Source organism: Zeus faber (assembly GCF_960531495.2).
Source record: "Zeus faber genome assembly, chromosome: 11".
Lineage (NCBI taxonomy): Eukaryota > Metazoa > Chordata > Actinopteri > Zeiformes > Zeidae > Zeus > Zeus faber.
This window is the reverse complement of record NC_137205.1, coordinates 29,760,211-29,783,064: the sequence shown is the minus strand read 5'-3', so window position 1 is coordinate 29,783,064 and position 22,854 is coordinate 29,760,211. Positions and strand designations below refer to the sequence as shown.

At 48.7% G+C, this 22,854-nt stretch overlaps 1 protein-coding gene across 1 annotated transcript in view; it reads left to right on the top strand.

Annotated features, from left to right (window-relative positions):
* Positions 1–2,563: 2,563 nt before the first annotated feature.
* The window catches only part of grid2ipa (glutamate receptor, ionotropic, delta 2 (Grid2) interacting protein, a), a gene marked incomplete at both ends in the record, with an annotated part of 30,907 nt that continues 10,616 nt past the window's right edge, over positions 2,564–22,854 (top strand). Inside the window, 7 exons of the mRNA XM_080010126.1 lie at positions 2,564–2,645; positions 4,855–5,108; positions 5,530–5,862; positions 6,735–6,889; positions 19,571–19,846; positions 20,966–21,051; positions 22,202–22,271. Coding sequence (XP_079866252.1) covers positions 2,564–2,645; positions 4,855–5,108; positions 5,530–5,862; positions 6,735–6,889; positions 19,571–19,846; positions 20,966–21,051; positions 22,202–22,271 — 1,256 coding nt within the window. The remainder of the gene's footprint in view (positions 2,646–4,854; positions 5,109–5,529; positions 5,863–6,734; positions 6,890–19,570; positions 19,847–20,965; positions 21,052–22,201; positions 22,272–22,854) is intronic.

The window sequence follows — 22,854 nt, the reverse complement described above, 5'->3', positions numbered from 1 at the left end:
TCCCCGCGTGCGAGAGTCGCGGTGCGTCGCGGCGCGGTGTCCGTGTCCCACAAGTGTGAGGCACAGCTTAATTTATTGACTCTTGTGGCTACATCTGGGCTAACGTATGAAAGTAGAAACAGGAAGTTGCGTTGCTTCCTACTGGCAACATAACTCTGTGGATGTACTGCGGCGATTACAGTAGTTCTAAATGACGTGATATTGCTGTAAAATATGTGTGTGGTTAAAAAAAAAAAGAAGTGAGGAGCTGCCGCAGAGTGGTACGTTTCTCAACAATTCCATGAAAATAAGAACCGTGTTTTCGTTACCTTAGAATGAGCCGTTTAGATCTACATGGGGAGCGGGTCTCCTTCCACAGAGGCCGTAATGTTGCGCCACCATGTTTCTTCTACAGTAGCCCAGAAGGGACAAACCAAACACTGGCTCTGGAGAGGGCCTTCCGTGTTATTCGCGGGTTTGGAGTTGGCCGTCTTGCACCGCCATGGGGAGCGGTGTTCTGTCGGTTTCGACCTGCAACCTCACCGCTAGATGCCACTAAATTCCACACGCCGCACCTTTAGGTTGAGACCTGGCGTTAAAAAAAAAATAACAAACCATCCTTTAAAGACCGATCCGGGTGAAGAATGGGTCATTTAAAATTTCCCCCTTATTTCAGCATTTTAAAATGGCGAATAGAATGATATATTTGTTCCTTGTTGAAAAGCTGTGTTGCACAATATCTAGTGTAAAGCATGTAATTTATTATAGAGCCCAGAAGAATGCATCCAGAGAATAACCCCCTCCTTTGTGCACTAAACAGAAAGGGGGGGGAAATAAAAAAATATATATTTATATACTGTATAGCCGTGTATATAGATATATTTGAACCTTTTCAGATAAACATTTGTAGTCATGTGACTGCCTCTAATAAAAATGTCCGCTCACCTCGTCCAATAGCGCAGTCGTTTTTATTTTAAAAAAACTTTCGCCATCACCCCAGCGCAGTTTTGAGCAGGACGTGATCGGGGGGAGTAACGTGATCCATCATCTCTGCGGGAGAACCATCTGCTGTGAGCGCAGCCAGGCCCGATCCCAACGCCATGCAAACACCGCTTATTCCTCCCGGGGTAAACAGATTTGGAAAGAGAACCCGCTCAGAGGCTCGCATGCCGTCTGAGGTCAGCGGTCTTCCTGCTTCGCTGCTCGAAGCAGCTCACCTGGTATTGTCACACTTAACAAGAAAAAAAAAAAAGTAAAGTAAAATGTAGATTTCAAGCCTGTAGCCTAACCTGCAAAAAACAAAAACGCCCAAATAGTGCAATTCGAGTTGATTCGGTGAAACCAGGCAGCAGTCACATGTCGATCACATTTATTTCATCTGTGTGCATGTTCTGTGATTCCTATTTGAGGTTCGCATGTTCGTCCCAAATTTTTGTGGGTTGATTGTCAGGCTGGTTGAAGGCTAAAATTTGCCCCTATATGAATGGTCTCCTCCCTCCCCTACGCCGTTGCTACACACAGTCTCATGATCGGCGCCACATATCAGCGCCGATCATGACAAAGAGTCAAGTAACGGACATTTGATCGTCCTATTACGTCTTTAAATTGACAAATTGAACAGTTGTGTGAAGTGCTAAAGTGCAGTCACAGTCGAGTCAAAGGTCAAACTGCGGAAGGTCTCCCCTGCTCGGGGTAAACAAACCTCCCCACACACAGGGCTTGCTCCAGCATTGTACTGATAAAGGAATCAAGTGAAGCTGTTCATTTGTTTTTATTTGCATTCCTCACGTCTCCGTGGCGTGGTTTGGCCGACGTGCTGCTTGGAGTCGTCAGAGTGACCTTGAGCGCATCCGTGGGCTACATCGCCCTATCTGGCGCTCCTTCACCGAGGTTCACTCCGACACTTTAATCAGAAAAGTGTCCCTGGCTGGTACACCACGGAGTTTCTGGGTCACTCGTTGGCCCTCTGAGAGGGGCCCATCCACAAGAGCAGCAAGGGGAGGCAAAGAGAGAGAGAGATAGAAAGAGAGAAAGAGAGAGAGAGAGAGAGAGAGAGAGAGAGAGAGGGTTGGATGCGGAGAGACAGGGGAGGTATTTATAGAAAAATGGGGCTTTGCAGCACCTTTTCTTGCAAAAACGACCGTTTCAGGACCAAGTGACTGTGTCCCAGTTTTCCACATCGGCGCTCGGCACCAGCGCTGGGGCTGAGGCTGGGGGCGGACGGTCTCACCCTGGATGGGGAGCCTGGATCCCAGACGCTCTCCCCTCTCTCCCGGCCTCCCGCTTTTCCCCTTATCCGTGCTGCCGGTGGTCTGTTGATCATCCACGATGGAGGATGGACGTCTTGACCCTCATCGCCGACAAATGTGACCTCCATCCGCGATGCGGGTCTGACTTTTTTTTTTTTTTTCCTGCTCGTCGGGCGGCCGGGGGAGAGGTGGCCTTTTTCACGGTCGCCGAGCCGAGGGCGGTGAGGTGAGGAGCGGCTGAGGGGTGTCACAGGGCACCCTTTGGCTGCAACGACCCCCGGGGCGGGGGTGACGGGAGGCTGGCCGGAACGTGCCCCGCCGCAAGCCGGGCAAGGATGAGACGCTTCCTGAGCCGGAAGGGCCGCTTTTCCCTGCGCCAAAGCAAGTCTGGGGCCAGGAGCGCCTCAAAAGACTTCTGTGAGTATGGCGAGTCTTGTTTTCTTTTCCTTTTTGGTGCCTCGCCTTTTGTCATGGCGTCAAAAAATGTCAAACTGTTTCATCCACTGGAGATAAGAGAAGCAGGTCGAGCTGATGAGGGGCTGAGCCCGGGGCGTGTATCTGGGGCGCAGACATTTTCAGACGTCTCAGGCTGTGTTGCGACAGGAAGGGACCAAGTCGTGTCACCGTGACTGCGGACCGATTTTTAAGCTGATGTCTGAGAACCGCACGTCATTTATGCGTCTACCAAATCCTTATCGCCAGAATTATCTGAATGCCAATTCATCATCTGCTGAGTGTTCATTTGATGAATCTTCCATTCAACGCTGATAAGCTAAAACACACATTGCCGTTAAACTTAAATCCCTGGGGATGTCGCTTCATATCTTTTTGTGCAGTGGGACAGATGTGAAATAGTTTACGTTCTATAAATGTTTAAATGTTCACCGGTTTGCAGCCATGTGGCTCAAACAAACAAACAATGAGCCCACTTTCTATGTTTCTTTGCAAAGTAACACACCAGTGTTTTTTCCATGACCTCCCTTTCTGTCATTTCCCTCTTCTGCCTTTTGAGACACAGTGTATCATGATGAAACAAAAATAGGAATACATGATGTTTTGCTTGTGGCTGGCTGCAGGCAATTTTGTGTATGTGTGTACAGTTGTACGTTGCGTCTTTTCAACCAACTTGCGTGGCGACGGCGACCAGCACACACACACACACACACACGCTTGAAATGGTGGCCGGTGAAGCTCATCCTCTGCTTTTAACCCATCCTGGCTTGTCCGCCCACGGGGGGAGCGGTGGGCAGCATACAGCGACGCCCAGGGACCAATTTCAAGTGTCCATCGCTGGTCAGACGACGATGTTCTGCAGGTTTTTGGTGGGGGTCCTTACTGACCTTACAAGGAGGAAATCCCCTTGTGAGCATGGGGAGAACATGCAAACTCCATAGAGAAAGGACCCTCAATGGGAGATAACCCACCGGAGCGCGGTGCCACCAGCGCCCCAGCAATCAAACCCACGACCTTGCTGTGAGGCAGCAGTGCAATGCACCGTGCCACCGTACCCATCTTACATTAGCAACATGTACACGCTCATACCTGACTGCAATGGCCTTGTAATAAAGGGACTAAATAGGTGGCGCTATGAAGAAGGAAAACTATAATGAATTTATAAAGGATTTTTTTTCCCACAGGAGACATAAGTTTACACAGGAAGGCAGGATTTTCCATTTTTGATTGACTTTATTTTGGAGTCAAAGCCTCTTGATACCATTCCAAGATACGGGCTTACAGCCCCCATGCCCATGGCTGCTCTAACTTATGATGGATGACTGGGCGTGGATGAAGCGTTGTCTCGCTAGTAGGGCACCGAGGCTCTCTGCAGCAGGAGAATGAGGCCAGTGACCAGGGGAGGGAGAGCAGTTCAACATGTGGGCTGGGTGGTCAGAAATAAACTCATTCCCTCATTTCCTGCCTTCGCTTTCATTTGCCAGATATAGGTGACAGGTCCACCCTGCGCTCGCTGTCGTTATCATTAGGACGGTGAAGGAAGCACGCACGTCCATCGCCTTCAAAGGAGGCGTCGCACGTGTCATGGAGGAATGCGTGCCTTGCATTGTTTCGCATCCTTGTCTTTGGGTTGCGATGTTTAAAATGTGAGCTCTATTTTTAGTTTGATCAATTTGGGTCAGTAGCACTGATGTCATATCTGGGCTGTCCCATTCCTTGTCCTATTTACACCAATTATATCCACAACCTGCTGGAAAATAAGCAACTAAGCATGAAAACAGAGTCTGCCGTCGTTATTGCAATAATCTATCTGCATCACGTGAGATACTTCACAACTCATTTTAGAGCTTGAGTTGGGACCGTCACAATCATTTGATAAATTTATCTATTCTATCTATCTATTATTTATCTCATCATGACTTTTTAGTTCACGATGAATCATCATGCAAATAATTGCCATTAACACTTAAAATTACAATTTTTTTAATTTAAATTTTGTGCCACTGTTATAGTGTAGGCTTATAATTGTGGCATAATACACATCCACCTTATGAAGAGGAGACATTTATTGGCACTTGACATCGTAACATTACGTTTTACGTCATAAAATTACACATAGTAACTGTAACATTACATTTTTGTACTAATAACACCTGCATGTCTGGTCCTACAGATCTGGGTCTGCCAGCCACCAATCAGAACTGGCCGGAGGAGTTTGGCTTCCGGCTGGGCGGCACGGGGCCGAGCTACATCCTCTCCGTGGTGGAGGGCAGCAGTGCCTTCCTGGCGGGGCTCCAGCCCGGGGACCAGGTGGTGGACATCGAGGGCCAAGATGTGACCAACCTCAGCACCCCGGCCCTCATCGCCCTGGCGCAGACCCTCAAAACGGTGCCGCCCAGCATCGGAGTGGTGTCGCGGCTCCAGCAGGTACGGCCTCAAACGGTATTCTGTGCTCCAAGTTCCAGGTTGAATGAAACATGGATATCTAGTGTGATAGGGATCTAGTTTTGTCCTCAGTCACCAAACATAATTTAAGATTTGAAGCATTCAAATTTATTTCACAAAATGAGTAGTGCAATAATCCACAGTGTTTTGGGGAACTGTTAATAACTGGCATTGGCATTCCCATTCTCTTATTGATTCCGTCAACAATTCTTCTTGTAAACATCATAATTAGACTGATTACAAATTAGGTTTAGGTTAAACAATTCTGGAGTTTTCCTTTAAGTAATATCTTCAGTTGTGATTGACTCACAGCACACCATACGTAAGCCTTAAAAAATATTATATCCAATTTTGGATTACTCCTAAACATGACGTTTCTAAACTACTACACCCGACATCCTAGATGGACATCGCCCCTGGCCCGGACGGTCGTTTTGGCTTCACCATCGTGGGCGACAGTCCCCTAATGGTGGAGGACTGCCTTCCCAGCGGCCCGGCGGTCCGCAGCGGCCTCAAGGTGGGAGACTACGTCATGGAGGTCAACGGCATCCGCGTCAAGCAGCACGAGACGGCGGCGGTCATGATCAAAGCGGCTCAGGGGAGGCCGCTGCGTCTGGGCGTGCTCAGCCTGGCCCGGCGACCCAAGCGGCTCAGCAGCAGCATGAGGGTTCTGTCCCAGAGCGGGGACAGCATCAGGGACAACCGGGCCCACAAAGCCATGGAGTTCAACAAGAAGGTGTGTGTGTGTGTGTGTGTGTGTGTGTGTGTGTGTGTGTGTGTGTGTGTGTGTGTGTGTGTGTGTGTGTGTGTGTGTGTGTGTGTGTGTGTGGGTGGGTGGGTGGGTGGGTGTGGGTGGTCTTCGAGGTCTTTCGTGAAAATTCCCATCCTCAGCCGCCAAATGTACACTACTAGTTTAATTATGGTATTATCAATACCACTTGTTGTAGAAGGAGGTTGGCACAGGTCCTGTAGATGTATGTATGAATGATAGATAAATAAATAGATAGATAGATGGATGTATTCCACCAATGCCAACATGCATCGTGATATAGAGTTGTTTATTACCCAGATGCTTGACATTTTATGAAAAAAAAAAGGGAATATAATAGGTTTGCAAAAAATTAAAAATAACCTCCTGAATCAAAAACTGAATCGCCTGTACGTCAATGTGGTGCGGGGATGGTGTGGTTTGAGCAGCCACACCTGTCCTGGATCTAGGTAATTAGGGCCCAGGATCAGTGTGGCTGCATACCTGTTGCTCGCTGGTTGGTCTAACGAGCAACAGGTAAAACCCCCATCCCCACACTCACTGAGGAGAGGAGCCCTGTCATGACACATGTCTATCTGCTGCTGGGCTAATTCCACCAAGCCCCCTCTCTGCAATATGTTTTCTCAACCCCATCCTCTGTGTCTCTGTGTCGGAAGACCCCAAACACGCCACTTGGGTGGCGTGTGGCAGGCGAAACTGCCACAGTCAGTATTGTGTATTTGCGGCAGGGAACCTCTTGGAGGGTCAGCTCCAGAGACCTGTGGGCCACTAACAATTTGTGTGTGTGTGTGTGTGTGTGTGCGCGTGTGTGCGCGTGCGCGTGTGCATCCGCGTGCTAGGTGGAGGAGGTTCTGGGAGAGGAGTCGGACATCAAGGAGAAGCTGTTTGAGATTCTGAAACAGTATGCGGCTGAGAGGGACGTGGAGAGCTTGGCCGACGCCCTGCCGGACATCCTTATCACGGAGGAACACCAGCAGCTGATCGACAGCGTCAGGTTGGCCGAAACACTTGCTCACGTGTGTAGGATGAAACGCGTCGTCACGTACGCTCAATCGCTTGCATATCCACGGAACCGTCAGACACTCCAGCTGGCGGACGGCGAAAAGGTCTGAAGAGCGCACCCACACACACACACACACACACACACACACACACAGTCTCTTAAAGAAGGGGTTCCCAAACTAAGGTCTGCCCCCCGTTTCAGGCCCTCAAAGGAATCGCAGGGGTTCCGTCTAAATCCTTTTACTGTATTCATTTATGGTTTTATTTTATATTTTAAAGTTCTATAGTTTTTTATTTCACCAAATAAATACTGAACCGTATGAATGATGGTTGATTGATGTCAGGTTTAAGTTAAGGGCCTTGCCATAAAAGTGTTTGGGAACCCTTGTCTTAAAGAATTCATCATTGATTTAACGCAGCTCTGCACAGCACTTTTGATAGAAGTCCCTGGTTTTTGGCAGGCTGTGTTTGCACACACCAAATAACTCATCAGAGAGGACTCTGTTTTTGATGATGTTCCACATTATTTGGCAAATTGGCAGTTTCCCACCTTGTGATGTTATCTGCCCGTCCTTATGCTGCTCAGGAAACGGCATCAATATTTCATTACAACGTGCGCTGTGCCGTGCGCGTGTACCACTCTGGTAATTGTGCATCGGGGACAATTTCTGGTGGCATGAGGCCTTTGAAGCATTTTAGTTGTTTGTTGTTTATAATGGCAGATTACAAAGCTCTCGGTAATGGCCGTTGATTTGTTATCTCTATCAGCGGGTGGGGTATCATGGAGTTGTTGCTTGGATCGACTGCTTTTTTTTCAGAAAGTTCAAGCACAAAATGTCTGAATATTTTCAGAATGAATGCACTATCACATTATACATATTATTTTGTGTCCTCTAAACTTGATTTCAAAAATGCATTATGTTCCTGTAGCAGCTCCGCCTGCCACACGCCACCTGATTGGCTTTTCCCGGGCCCCCCGACTCAGAGACACAGGGGATGACGCTACAAACACACCAGTTTATTGGAGGGACTGGCAAGATGCAACAAGCCAGGAGCAGAAGGAAAGTTGTCATGACAAAGGCTCCCGCTGTGTGCGTATGGGGATGGGTGAGTTTGTAATTTGTACTCATCGGTTGCTCTGATGAACAGCAGGAGCAGAGCCACCCCTGCTCCTGGGCCCAATGAAGTCGATCCAAGGCAGGCGTGGCTGCTTAAAATCACACCACCCCCACGCCACAGTTGTGTTTTATGGATGACGATATCAAGTGGCCGGAGTTGACACTGCAGAATCGGAGATCAAGATTTGACATTCGCAGAGGGGTTTTATTTACTTAAAAAATAAAAAAAGATGAACCTGGGTACTTGCAATGAATTAGCTTTTAAGGGTAGAGTCTCAATTCCTTTCTTTTTAGGTCCACATTTTCCATTGGGCTGAGCTATGAAATTAATCTTGACCACGGTGGCTGGCGTGTTCACCCTCGGGGAAAACAAAGGTTCGGCCTCCGTTGTTTATTTCCAGCCATTTTTCCGAAGACTAATACTTATATCTCAGTTCACCTGGGAGGGGCTGGGGGTCGATGGTGGTGTGTATACCTGTATTCCACATATGTGCTAGGTACGACGTTAACTTACACAACAATAGGCTCACTCTCACAGTACACAAAATAAATCCCTTATTGCCCCTCTGGAAAAAAAAGAAAATCAATATTTCAGAACGGAAAAGCTCTGTCGCAGCAGTTTCTCCTGCCAAAGGGGGGGGGGCGGGGGGGGGGGGGGGGGCGATGGATGTGGAAACTTTGATCAAATGTCACTATATGAGCCTGTCGGGTGACAGCCGCTGACTGGTTCAAATCCTTGGGTGGAGGAATGTCACTTTGCTTATTCCTAATGGACAAAGAAGTGATGGAGCAGGTTGTGTTTCTTGAAAAAATAAATAATAATAATAAATAAATAAAAAAAGCAAAACACTTTTTGCACTTGCTTGCATATTTTTGTGAATCTAACTTCCTCTGTTCCTCTGTCTCTCTCTCTCTCTCTCTCTCTGTCTACCCCCCGCTTACTGCCTCCCTCCCTCCTCTGTCTCTGATGCTTTTATAGACGCGCACGCATCAACACAAGTGTGTGCACATACACAGCTACCTTTTCATGTATCCACTGAATCCCTCTCTCCCTTCCTTTTCATCTGGTTGTAAGCGGCTGCACCCGATGGGCTGATAGTTGGGGAATAGACACACACACACACACACACACACACACACATGCACGTGCATATGTATACACACACACACACACACAAGCTCTCATTGCAAGCAGTCTCCTTCTGCACACCGTAGTGACTCTCTCTCTCTCTCGCTCGCTCTCTCTCTCTCTCTCTCTCTCTCTCTCTCTCTCTCTTTCACACACCCTCACTGTTCCGAAAACACATAAACAAAGATACACGTACACAGATTTGTGCACGTACTTCTTTGAAGTTCTATGCTGGAAGCAATTATGAGCTGCTGTTTCAGGTGAGTAATGGCTGGAAGCAAAACACACACACATACACACACACATACACACACACACGCACGCACCATGCACGCACCATGCACGCACCATGCACGCATGCAAGCTTTTCAAAGATTGCTTCTCAGTGGGAGGATAAGAGTTAATGGCTCCAATGTTCTTGTTGTGGGGGTTTGCTCGGTGTGTCACTGCTCTCCTGTCACCGTCGGTGTGCGTGAAGTCCAAAAACGGTGGCGTTTGATGGACCTGGACGGACGCCGTCCTCAGAACAACTATTGTTTCGGCATCTCTGCCGACTTGTTTTTGTTGAGGAAACTCATTCTCCTGCCTCGAAAGGATGCACGTTGGGTTGCTTCATCGCTTTGATGCGGTACAATCCTCCTCACCGATACAGTGTTTTCTGAGCACAGTCCTCCGATAAATGATGCACAAGCTGTGTCAACAGGAAGCATTGCATTTACCCTTTTTCCTACACGATAGAGAGAAGGTGCCGATGAGCACGAAAACCACGCAGAAACCTCTGAAAGAGGCTCTGGTTATTCCTGCAGATCTCACCTCGGACATCCTTGTCATCCACATTTCTTTCAACCCGAGTGCGCTGGGTTTGTCTGCGTGGCACCGAGTCAGACGGTGTCACGTCTCCGGTTCCCCCTGACGGCGAAACAGTCGCTACCTGCGCCTCGCGTCGGACGATCTTTGGCGACGTCGCCATAGGAGCCGGTTGCGTAACGTTGTGGTTTTGAGACACTCGAGAGGAGGCGAAAACAATGGAACCCTCGTCTTGATCGGCTCCTGGAGTGACATGTTTTCAAAAATCAGCTCCCGAGGAGTCCAAGGAGCGTTTACGATGAGGATGCTGTTGTTGTTGTTGTTGTTGTTGTTGCTGTTGTTGTTGTTGTTGTTGTTGTTGTTGTTGTTGTTGTTGTTGTGATGGCTGCTGATGAGGAATATGGGGAAATGTGATTCATTCAGTTGGAAGCAGTCCTCGGCTCTGTGGAGATAAATCAAACACTGTATTATCGTAGAGGAAACAGAGCTCCGCTCATTTTAAATGGGGCCAACCATCGGTCGACTGTCACACCTTTGTGCTGATATCCCCCTGTCTTGGTTTCAATCTCACGCTCGTTTGGAATTTCACCGCATGATTCCTCCACGGATTCAGTGTGATGGAAGCCGTGTAAAGAAATCCCCCAAACATTTCTGTGTTGTTTACAATTCATCGGTGCATCTCAATATGAAGTGCTAACGGCGATAGGTGCGGCAGAACTTTGCACATGGACGACTCTCCACTCAAAGACGCAGGGGCTCGGCCTGAGAGACTTGGCAAGATGGCACTCGATTGAACCCATTTCTCCGACAGTGACAGACGGTGTGCCTACACCACGCACGTCTAGAGGCAGAGCCCTTATGACTTAACTTGTGATGTATACAGTACATCAGGATATGGCCTCTTGTCCTTTGTTGCTGTTACTCAGAAAAAGCGATGTCAATAAAGTCAAAGCCATTTGTGTAGCTGTTTAATTCAGTTACAGTCTCAAACGGCTTCATCGGGCCTGCGGTGAACTGTGGGTCAGGCCCCAATGCCAACGTGAGCCCCAAAGCGGGTTTCATCTGCTGTGGACCTACAGGCTCTTCATTCACAAGCTTTAGAGTCCCAATAGGGCGATGAGAATTGTCTTTGGTGCTGTGGCGGACCAAGGGGCCGTGGTCAAGCCGCCGCTGCAGACAGGCGGTGCAGGCTCCCATCCCGGGGCCCCGGGTCCTCCACAGTGTCAAATGCCCCTTTTCAAAACAGAGCTTTGAATGTAGGTATTTTTGTGTGTGTGTCTACTTATATATATATATATATATATATATATATATATATATATATATATATATATATATATATGATATACACGTATACACGTTTATATACATACATACTGTATATACAGATTTGAATGTAGGTATTTTTTGTGTGTGTGTGTGTGTATACTGTGTATATATGCGTATTTTTTAAGTATAATTTTTGTTTTATTTTCAAAAGTAATCAAATTGGAGCACAGTTAGCGATATCCCTCCACAATCTGAGACAAACTGGTGCCTGGTGTTCATATGTAAATTGTCGGTCCCTTCCCCTCTCCTCGTTATTATTGTTTCCTATTTACTCCTTCGTGCACACACACCCTCGCAGCCTCACCCCAAAACCAGCCCGCCGTAGACGGACATCCGGTGGGAGGAGCTTCCACGGCGGATGCGCGTCCCCGTGTTCCTAGGCCTCCCAAAAAACAAAAACTTGACCGGCTCTCTTCCGCTGCGTTCCGCCAGCGTCTGTCCCCTCCGCCTTGCCCCCCTGCGGGATGCCTTCTATTTATAAGCAGCCTACTTCTTTTAATAAATTATCTCAAAGGTTTTTTTTGACGCATTTGCCAGCGCCGCCCATTAAATGTTTCAAAAACCCACGGATGCACCGGAGGTCTCGTCGAGTTGTGCAAGCGGCCGCGCATGCTGTGTGTCGTTAGGACCACGCGGGTGCACGCACGCACACACACACACACACACACACACACACACACACACACACACACACACACACACACACACACACACACACACACACACACACACACACACACACACACACACACACCCTGCTGTCAGCTGTGTGTTAGGCTGATAAGGCTGTGCTGGAAATTTGGCTGGTATATGACAGTTTAATTGTCTAATATTTGCTCTGCATGTAGACAGATGAGCTGTATACTTATCGTTCAGTGTGCAGCTTCATGATTACACGTGGTCAACTCCAAAGATCAATTTATTTTAAATTTTTTTAATTTTTTTTACAAATTAAAGGATAGGTAGCCCCTTTACTATTGAGAAACTTACCACTCTGCTGTGGTGTCTCAATGTGTTTGAAATCAGTGCAAATGTTTGAGCCTCAAAATCAATCTCCTTTTCGGGGATACCTCGGTCTTTTCGGGTTGAATGGCGAGTCAGTTCTTCCGAGCAGCTCAGTCTCTTCCTGTTGATGCGTGAAGGTTTATAAACCAGTCAGACTGGGCTGCAAGTGCGATGGAGGCTGTTGGGTTTGGTTTGGACATGACTGCCCATTATTACCACACGTCCTCCTTTACGCCTGCTACCTGTTCCCAAATGCAAACAGTCACTGCGGTGACCTGCCTGTTCCATTCCACCGGGACTCTCCCGTCATCTACACTCCCCTCCTCCCTCCCTCCCTCCCTCCCTCCCTCCCTCCCTCCTTCCTCACCCAAACCACCTTTCTTTTCTTCCCTTTTGTTCCTCCTCATCCAAGTCCAAGGAAGGAGGGGATTTGGCACTCGCTGGCTTTCACCTACCGAGGGCGGAGGATGGATCGTCCTTAGCCGCGGAGGTGGCGGTGTCGCGTCGGTGGCTCCGCCGCGGTGGATGAGGAGCCAGGATGGGGGCCGGGTGGTAAAGGGAGCGCGTCGGGGGCGCGGTGGACGCTGCCCCGGGGCCGATCTCTGAGAGGTGGCGGGATGTGAGGAACGGACGCTTTTACCTTTTTTTTTCCCGCCCTCTCCTTCTGTTCCATCCTCTCCGTTGGTTTCTGGCGACAGTTATTTTTTCAAACTATGTGAGGACTCCTTGAGGTAGCGGGAAGACGTGCGTGTGTGTCGCTGAACTTCTGTGGAGCCCCGGAGAGCCATGGGAAGAGATAGGAGCCTCTCTAGACACTTTCGGTACGGTACTTCTCTGTTGATCCAGCTGGTGTTTGCGATGCTTTGAATCGGTTTGTGCCGAGCAGAAGCCCAAGTTGCTCTGGGAATCAGGTTCTATAAATGTTTTGCATGGGTTGTCTTTTAGTTTTCGTTTTTTTCCCGAAACTTTTGAATTTGGATATTTTTCATTTTCTAACTCCTCAAAAGCTCCTATGCCATCGAGCATGCCATGCCAGCTGAATGTGATTTATGTCTGAACTCAAAGTCATAGCTTGCTGTCTTGGTTTCCGCCTCCCGATTTGTGCGTCCTTTGCTATCCGAATAATCGTCTTTATACATTAATCACCTTTTCTTGAAGCTGTAAACACCTTGTCAGGCTCTTCCTGTTCGTGTTTACACTCGGCATGCAGACGGCTCTCCGTCAGCCCGGCTGATAAGTGGGTCTGCTGATAATGGTTCCTATTACGAGTTTCCCATAGTTCTGTTGTCGTTCAGCCCTCTGCGCGTGCTGTCCTTGATCCACTCCTCCTCCGGACCTAATTATAGGCCCCGTCGGCCTCCTTCTAATTCAGGGCGTCCCGAGGCCTACATCCCAGTTCTGTCGAATGAACTTTTCTTCCATTCATATTCGACGCACATCCTGACTCGGGATGTCGGCGATGCTGGGACGGAGTGGAATGGAGTGCATGAAGGGACATGGAGGCAAGAGGATATGATAGATATAGGAACTGCCTGCCCCGCCACCCCCATCCCTCTGCAACTGCCGTCGTGAAGATGAGCTTTATGGCCTGTGCGCTTTTTAAGTTCATTTCTTCCCCTCGTTGTTCTTCTTGGAGGAGGGTTCTGTGGCCTTCATTGCCTTTTAACCCAAATCCCAAAAGCTATGCGCCCCTGGCCTACATGGAGTTCTAGTTCACCGCTCTCTCTTGCTCTCTCTCTCTCTCTCTCTCTCTCTCTCTCTCTCTCTATTTGGACTAGGTTATCATACTGTATGTGTTGCCCTTATTAATCTCTCAATAAAACACGTTTGCTCCATAGTGTTTCTCCTCTGGATGGCAGCACCCAGCCCTCTTCACTGTGGGGACGTTCTTTGCCGTTAATCAATGCAACCTGCAGCACAACCCCGTGGCCTCGTGGACTGAGGTCTCCGTAGGTGGTTACCATGGCATTATGCGACCGCACACCATCCCATGCCGTCTGTTTTGTGTTTATGAAAAAAAAATTATCTTTTGGGACTTTCTGGAGCAGGACAAGCTAAACCGGTCCTCTCCGCCCCCTCGTTTGTGAATCAGCGACGGGTGCAGGAGTCTCATTAGGATTAGTCACCAGGAAAGGAAATAATTACTGTGTATGGGTGATTTCTGCCAGGTTGGTCTGTGCATTTGGAGCAATTACATTTGCAAAATGAAATTATGCATGCTGCATTCTTAACGTGGTGTTCATGTGAAGCAGCTTGTTTGGCAGATGAATGTTGGTCCATCATTACTTCCTTATCATAAAATGTAGATATTGTCACCCTACAATATTTTGTTATCTAAATGAGTGTTGATACAGTAAGAACATGTGACGTCTCACAATTTGAGCTCTGAGATATTAATTCTTACATATTAGGTATTCTTACATATATTTGACGTATCGCGCACATATTTTGATATACATATTCTTTCCCACGGCATTATACAAAACACTGTGAAAAGTCAGTTAAGGTTCAGTAGAAGCTGCATTGCCATCTAACTTTTCCTCATCTTTGTTAATAGGCCGAATGTTTATTCTACTAATTACTGACCCAAAATTCTCATTCCAAGGTCATTAACAACTTGCAAATGAATATTGTGAAACCTAAGAAGAAAAAATCACTCAGTTTCATCCCACAGTTGAAAAAAGTCAATCTAGTGGAAACACTAATTCTCTTCCTGCGTCAGTGCTTCAGCTAGGATCAGTGGCTCCACAGGGATCATTCATTTTCCCACTGGTATTTAGTCTCACGATATTTCTCAACATGTTTTTTTTTTTTTCCGATTTTATGTTTGTTTGATATTTAAAATCAGACTGCAATGAAAATGCATTTTTGTTTAATAGGAATCTGCTCTGTATGGTCTCAGCAATTTACATTAATTTCATCTTACTGCAATGATAGCTCCACCTACTGTATATTGGCGTTCTCCAGGAAGCGTGGATTTTTGAACTTTGGGTACTAATGACCGTATTGACCGTATCAATGGCTACCGTGCAGGAAAAATTAGGAATGACTTAACACCAAACAGTTTAAGCTGTGAGTTATTCCACCTGTATTCTCTTTCGAGGTGACCTGATTTGAATTGGAAGATCCTTAATTTAAAGTCCTGGATTCACCGACACATGCTCTGCTTCTGAGGCCCTTTTCGTAAAGAACTACTACTGTGTTTTTGCCATGATGTGCATGGAAATGTGTATATGTTTGTTTCTGTGTGTGAGTGAAGCTGTGCCAATCTCTTTAAACAAAATGAAATAAAAAGATGGCAGCGGTACCCCGACGGTGTTAGACCGGGACGTTGTGCTGCCTTGACGACACATGCAAGCAACAATATTCAAACAGTCAGGGATGGGTCTTTTTTCTTCCTTTTTTTTTATAAATGGGGAAAAAAAACAACAATGAATAGAAGTTCACAATAAGCTTTCAAAGGCTGTCAAACTAGCAAACAAAAAAAAATGGGAGAAAACTGCATTTCAAGTAGGAGTGGGATGCTACCTCTTGTATGGAGGCATTCGGTGGATGACTAATATATTATACAGTTATAAGTGGCCCCCTTTTTGTTTCTTGTCTAACCCGTGTGTGTGTGTGTGTGTGTGTGTGTGTGTGTGTGTGTGTGTGTGTGTGTGTGTGTGTGTGTGTGTGTGTGTGTGTGCTTGCACACATTTTCTAGTTAATAGCTTTAGTGAGAGACTCGGGGGCGAATTCACAAAGAATGGATTGTGGCCGCTAAAAGCACCATGAGTTGCGCATCAATTTGCGTCCCCTATCTGCGGCGTCTCAGCGTCCGACTCACCAAAGCTGTTGCGCTAAGGATATGCCGGTGCAAACACGCCCATAAAGTTTTGCTGCTGAGTTCAATTGGCCCTTGTTTTGGGGCGTCTGAATTCTCATCTCGCGTCTCGCAATTATCCATGTGGAAAAGTCAATAAGAGCAATTTTCAGGTGTGCCTCCCCACTGGACATAATAGTAAAAAGGCAGCGGTGCTTCGACTTGCTCTGCTGGGCCATCACTAAGCTTCCCTGTCAACATTGGGACTTGAAAATAATGGAAATGGTCCAGCGTCCCCGAGGGGGGGGGCTCCAGCGTTCCAGGGACTTTGCAATCAGACACACGGTGAGACTCCCAACAGGGTCTCCCATCAGGTGTCCCAACGGGGTCACCCACTGGGTCTCCCAACGAGTTCTCCCAACGTGGTCTCCCAACAAAGTCTCCCCGTAACACAAAACAGGGATTTTGCGATCAGACACACGGTGAGACTTCCAACAGGGTCTCCCATCAGGTCTCCCAACCGGGTCTCCAAACGGGGTCGCCCACTGGCTCTCCAAACGGGGTCTCCCAACCGGGTCTCCCAACGGGGTCTTCCACTGGGTCTCCCAACGTGGTCTCCCAACGAGGCCTCCCCGTAACACAAAACAGGGATTTTGCGATCAGACACACGGTGAGACTCCCAACAGGGTCTCCCACCAGGTGTCCCAGTGGTGTCTCCCAACAGGGTCATCCACCGGGTCTCCCAACGGGGTCACCCAATGGGTCTCTCAACGGGGTCTCCCAACGTAGTCTCCCAACTTGGTCTCCCAATGGGGTCTCCCAACGGGGTCCCCCGACGGGTCTCCCAATGGGGTCTCCCAACGGGGTCTTCCAACGAGGTCTCCCCATAACACATAACAGGGATTTTTGCAATCAGACACACGGTGAGACTCCCAACGTGGTCTCCCAATGGGGTCTCCCAACGGGGCACCCAACTGGTCTCCCAATGGGGTCTCCGAACGGGGTCACCCAACGGGTTTCTCAACGGGGTCTCCCAACGTAGTCTCCCAATAGGGTTTCCCACCAGGTCTCCCAACGGGGTCTCCCACCAGCTCTCCAAATGGGGTCTCCCAACGGGGTTTTCCACTGGGGGTCCCAAAGTGGTCTCCCAACGGGGTCTCCCGACGCGGTCTCCCAATGTGGTCTCCCAAAGTGGTCTCCCAATGAGGTCTCCCCGTAACACACAACAGGGATTTTGTGATCAGACGCACGGGGAGATTCCCAAGGTGTCTCCCACCAGGTGTCCCAACAGAGTCTCCCAACATGGTCTCCCAACGTGGTCTCCCAATAGGTTTTCCCACCAGGTCTCCCAACCGGGTCTCCAAACGGGGTCTCCCAACGGGGTCTTCCACCGGGTCTCCCAACGTGGTCTCCCAACGGGGTCTCCCACCGGGTGTCCCAACGGAGTCTCCCAACGGGGTCTCCCACCACGTCTCCCAACGTGGTCTCCCAACGTGGTCTCCCACCAGGTCTCCCAATGGGGTCTCCCAACGAGGTCTCCCTGTAACACACAACAGGGATTTTGCAATCAGATACACAGTGAGACTCCCAACCGGGTCTCCCACCAGGTGTCCCTACGGGGTCTCCCAACGGGGTCACCCACTGGGTCTCGGGGTCTCCCAACGGGGTCACCCACCAGGTCTCCCAACGGGGTCTCACAACATCGTCTCCCAACGTGGTCTCCCAGTGGTGTTTCCCACCAGGGTCTCCCAACAGGGTCTCCCCGTAACGCGCAGCGGGGATATTGCGATCAGACGCATGCATGAGAGCGGATCGGCACCGCTGCCTTTTTTTTGTCTGCGTAATAGCGTCACTCTAACTGCGTGTCTATTTGCGCCGGTGTTTGTGAATTGGACGGTATTCGCGACGAGGCTCATTTGCATGAAGGGTCAGATTTTGCGCCAAATGTATGAATAAAACCAAATTTAAATACGTGCAAATTGCACCGGCGCAACGAGACGCTATTTGCGGGGCAGCGCAGTCAGCGGGGCATTTCATCATTTGCGGGTGCCTTGTAAATCAGACGGTTACTTTTTCCATTATTTGCGCAGGTTTAGCGGCTGCAAAAGCAGCACAATCCTTCTGTCGATTCGCCCCTCAGCCTTCTAGTTGGAATTTATTTGGTGAGAGACGTTTTTGCTTCTGTGCTTAAAGGAAAACTCTGGTATTTCTAAACTAAGCCTTTATTTTTAATCATTTGGTGTACAGTATCGAGAGAATAGATTCGGCCAACTTCCGTGCAATGGGGCAGTTATGACCACACTCTTTGTTTTGACTCTCAATGATCTAAAAATAAGGCTTGGGTTCAAAAAATGAGCTTTCCTTTAATGTAACGTGTAGGAGCGGAACGCACTGGTTCTCTCTTAACAGCCGACATACTCGAGTGCCTGCGATGGGACTGTGACAACTTCACAGCTCTGTCCCTCCTCTGCAGAGCTTGTTCTCACCGGCGGGACATGAATCCACGTTTGTGCACATATCTGGAGATGGCAGCTGTGCTTGAAAGAGTGTGAATCATCACAGGGAAGAGACGGACCCGCAGACCTGCTTTACGGAAATTTGAGCGGCGAAGATATGAAACAGAAGATTTGTCGGATCAAAGTACTGGCCTGGATGTGTGTCTGTGTTTGTGTGAATGTGTCGGAGAGAAAGAGGGAGACGCAACCTCTATTGCAAACATGTGCAAATGTCTTAAAAATAAACAAGAAGGAGAAAACAAAGGGACAGAGTGAGAGAGAGAAGATGCAGGAATTGGGAAAAGGGTGTCCTAGAGAGAGAGAGAGAGAGCGAGAGAGAGAGAGCGAGAGAGAGAGAGAGAGAGAGAGAGAGAATTGGAGACATTAGGAACAGGGTGGGGAGGGTGTAGCGTGTTCTGGAGGAGGAGGGAGCGGGACGTGTGCAGTGAACACAGTTACCTTGAGCTGTCATGCAGACGCATGGAGGCAAAGCTTTACATCTAATATCAAGCTCACACACACACACACGCACAGTGTGTTCTCTTACCTGCTTCGGCCTTCCCATGGGAATACTATGGAGGAAGCTATTTTTGAACCAATTATGTGGATCTTTCTGGTGGAGAAACTCATAATCGGAGGATAGAAGGATCGCTCACTGTTCCCCGGCGTTGCACAATTAATACGCTGAGAAACCAATTTGGCAGGATCTTGGATTTTCATTTTTTTTAATACTGCCTGAAAGGACTCTCCGGCCTGTGTTGATGTGATCTTTCCTGTTCAGATCTTTAACGAGGCTTTGACCTGGCGGGAAGTTTAGAGTTTAGATTCTGTGTGGAAACTTTCGATGAAGGGGCCACTCTTCCTCTCCCCCGCGGCGTGACGGATGAACGCCCCTTCTCCGGCTGCCGAAAGGACCCCCCGCTGCCGATTTGCAGCTTCGCCGCTGAGTCTGAGCTTTTTTTTCCGTCTCCTCCGCTATGTTCGCCAGGATCTTCATTCCCAAGAAGCACCGGGAGCGCTTCGACGAGGTGGTCTCCCAGCGCCTGATGAGCCGCATCAAAGGGCGGAGCTTCAGCGACCCCAGCCGCAACCGCCTCCGCCGCAGCCGCAGCGAGGACCACCCCGAGCGCCTCCTGGTCTCCACCCGCGCCAGCTCGGTGCCCCGCACCCACGCCGAGGAGGGCGCCATGCCACCCGTCCGCGGCGTCCGCAAGACCACCTCCCTCATCGCCGGCCACACTGGGGCTGGGGCCTCCAGCTGCAGGTTGGTATCATGACGTCCATGTTGGCCCTAATCAACTGCGCCGCTCACTGTTGTATCGGGCCTGAGATTCTTATGAGGGCAGTTTTTATTTGCCCCCCTTTCGTTGCTCCATCCATTTGAGCCCTTTGCATGAAATAACTCCAGTTAATATTAACGTCAGAAGGCAGATCCCTTTGCTGCATGAATATCTATTTGGATCAAAATGGGTGCAGGGGGATGAAAAATGGCCAAAAAATTTAAACGCGATCCCGGCAAAAGCATACGCAGAATTGTTTCAACCCAGAGGCACGGCCACTTTTTACACCCGTCCTCACGCTGGAGTTCCTTCTCTCTCGCTGCGGTCACTGATGCCTCGACGAGAGAGAGCGGCCGTCCGGCCCTCAGTCACATGCTCGGTTTTTGCGTTCAGACGGTCGTCAAGCTCATTTATGTTGCCCCTCATCATGGAACGGTTTCAAAGGGCTTCGCACAGAAACCAAGTCGTTACTCTCATGACTGGGCCTCATCGCTTCACCCGGAGTGAAACGATCGATCAAAGAAGGTGCAGCCGCCAGACGTCTGCAAAGGTGTCTTTGAAACCGCAGCGCGTTAAGTGGCACACGGAGCTGCCACCCTCTCCGGGGCCTCCGCTTAACGGGGAGCTTTTTTATCAATCCCGGAGGAAACTCTGTCCATATTTGAGTGGGGTTATTCGTGCACGCTGTGAATTTTAAAGCAGCCCGCCGAGGGGGTGGGGATCTGTATGTGGTCCATAAATTGGAGTCCCGTTGTTTCTGGAAAACAGGCAGAGCTAATCACCTGGGTTTCATTTTTATTAATTAATTTATTTATTTGCTTGTTTTTCCCGTTCACTTGTTTGTTGACTTCAAGGTCCACGGAGCGCAGGCAGGAGCTGCAGCGTGAAAATTAGATCCAGTTCCTCCCCGCCTCCATAAAGCCTCGCTCTCCTCCCTAAGATGGACATTATATAGGGTTCCTCTAGTAATGTGAAAATAGCCACATTCTGCCTCATAACTTCCCCAGTAACATGAGATGTTACAGTGTTTTTACAAATTTTTTTACAAAGCTGTCTGCTTATTTATCTTGGGTTCTGTGTCGTGTTTTGTTCTCTCGCTTCAGGACAGTGAGAGTATGCAAAGGCAACATGAGCTTTGGTTTCACCCTCAGAGGCCACGCACCAGTATGGATCGACTCCGTCATACCCGGTAAGACCACGGGTCTTTCAGTCTTTTAAGCGGGGTTACACACTACAAGATAGTGAAGCCAGTTTCGGCCCAGACTCCCCGCCCTCATACCATCGGAAGCCAAGTCCCGAAATGCCAAACGTCTCCGTCCCATCGTCCATTGTTTTTCCTCTTTTTTTCCTTTTGGATTTTCTGTAAAAAACAAAATAGTGCAAAACATAGCACCGCGAGCTCTAACCGGTGTGAGATTTAGGGTTTTGAGAGTCAGGACCCTGGTGACCTCGCGTAGCCACGCCCCCGTGTCAGATCTTGCGTGGCTCGGCGAGATCAGGACTCTGGTTGTGGGGGAATGGAATCCGTTAGTGTGTGGTGCTGTTTGGGCAAGTCCTTGCTCTCCACACACAACAGGAACAAAGGAATCGTGATGTGTCATCATGTGTGTGAAGGGGTCTTCTCACCGTGGTTCATGTTGCTGTTTGACTGCTGGTCATCGACAGGGAACCTCAACCCGCGGTGCCTTGCATGCGTTCAGATGGAGAAATTGCGCCGAATCCGTTCATCGACAGGGAACCTCAACCCGCGGTGCCTTGCATGCGTTCAGATGGAGAAATTGCGCCGAATCCGTGGTTGCACAGATGGCCACTGCGGCATAAAATCAACACGGGGCGAAAGCTCTGTTTTCCATCAGATTAGAGAACTGTTTGCTCCGCCGCTGCCGCCGCCACCGCCACCGGTGGTTTCATTGTTTTCACAGTTGGTTTTAATCCCGTCTCGCTACCGAACCAGAAACGGGACATGCAGATGAATCACAAACTCCGGTAACCCTTTCTGTGACACCTTCCTGCTTGGTTACTTACCGGGTCAAATAAAGCTCAGAGCGGCAAGTTACTTGGTAATGGCATCTGTTGAAAATACTAGATACACTAATACTAGAATACTTAAAAACACCTCTGGTACAACCCCTCAAGTTACTCATAGAGACCTGGCTTTCACAGGTTAAATCACAGGGATGGTTCTAGCACACCACCATATACAAACCTTGCAGGAAACCAGACAATACTTTGTAGGAAAGACCTGCTCTAATTGATCATTTACCATGGTTTTCCACAAATGTACTCTTTCTTTCTTTCTTTCTTTCTTTCTTTCTTTCTTTCTTTCTTTCTTCCTTCAGGAAGCCCTGCAGACAAGGCAGGTCTCAAGCCCGGCGACCGGATCCTCTTCCTCAACGGCCTGGACATGAGGTGGCGTGTCCTCTCTGTGATCCGCTGGCAGACCTTAGTGATGCTAGAATGCCTCCCAAACGGCGTACTTTTTAGCACGTTAGGACGCGAGTGATTTCAGGACGTCTGAAACCTCAATTAACCTAAAACATGCCTCGCGTCCTATGCGGAAAAGAACCAGGACGACATACTTCATCCAGGGAAATATTGAAGTACGCAATATTTATTTATTTATTTTTTTAACCGTGGCCCCTCCTAGACCCACTTTGCACTGCAAGTGAGTTGTAGTGACAGGACGGTGCAGGAAAGGGGTAGACATTGCATTTATTTTTAACTTGAAAGACTCCTTTGGTAGCCGTGGAGACCAGAATTCTGCACAACACAGTTAAAAAAAAAACACCTTTTTTTGACAGGCAAACTAAATTAGAACAACTTTAAAAGGCCAATGATCTATGGATATGGCTCGAGGAGGATTTGACTGTCCGCGGTTGCAGAAAGCAGTTGTTCATCTCTTGTTGACCTTGGTTTGTGCATCCTGGAGAGCTCATCACATGTTTTGGGGAGATGAGAATTGAAGGGGAAACGGGGTGGTTTTAAAATACAG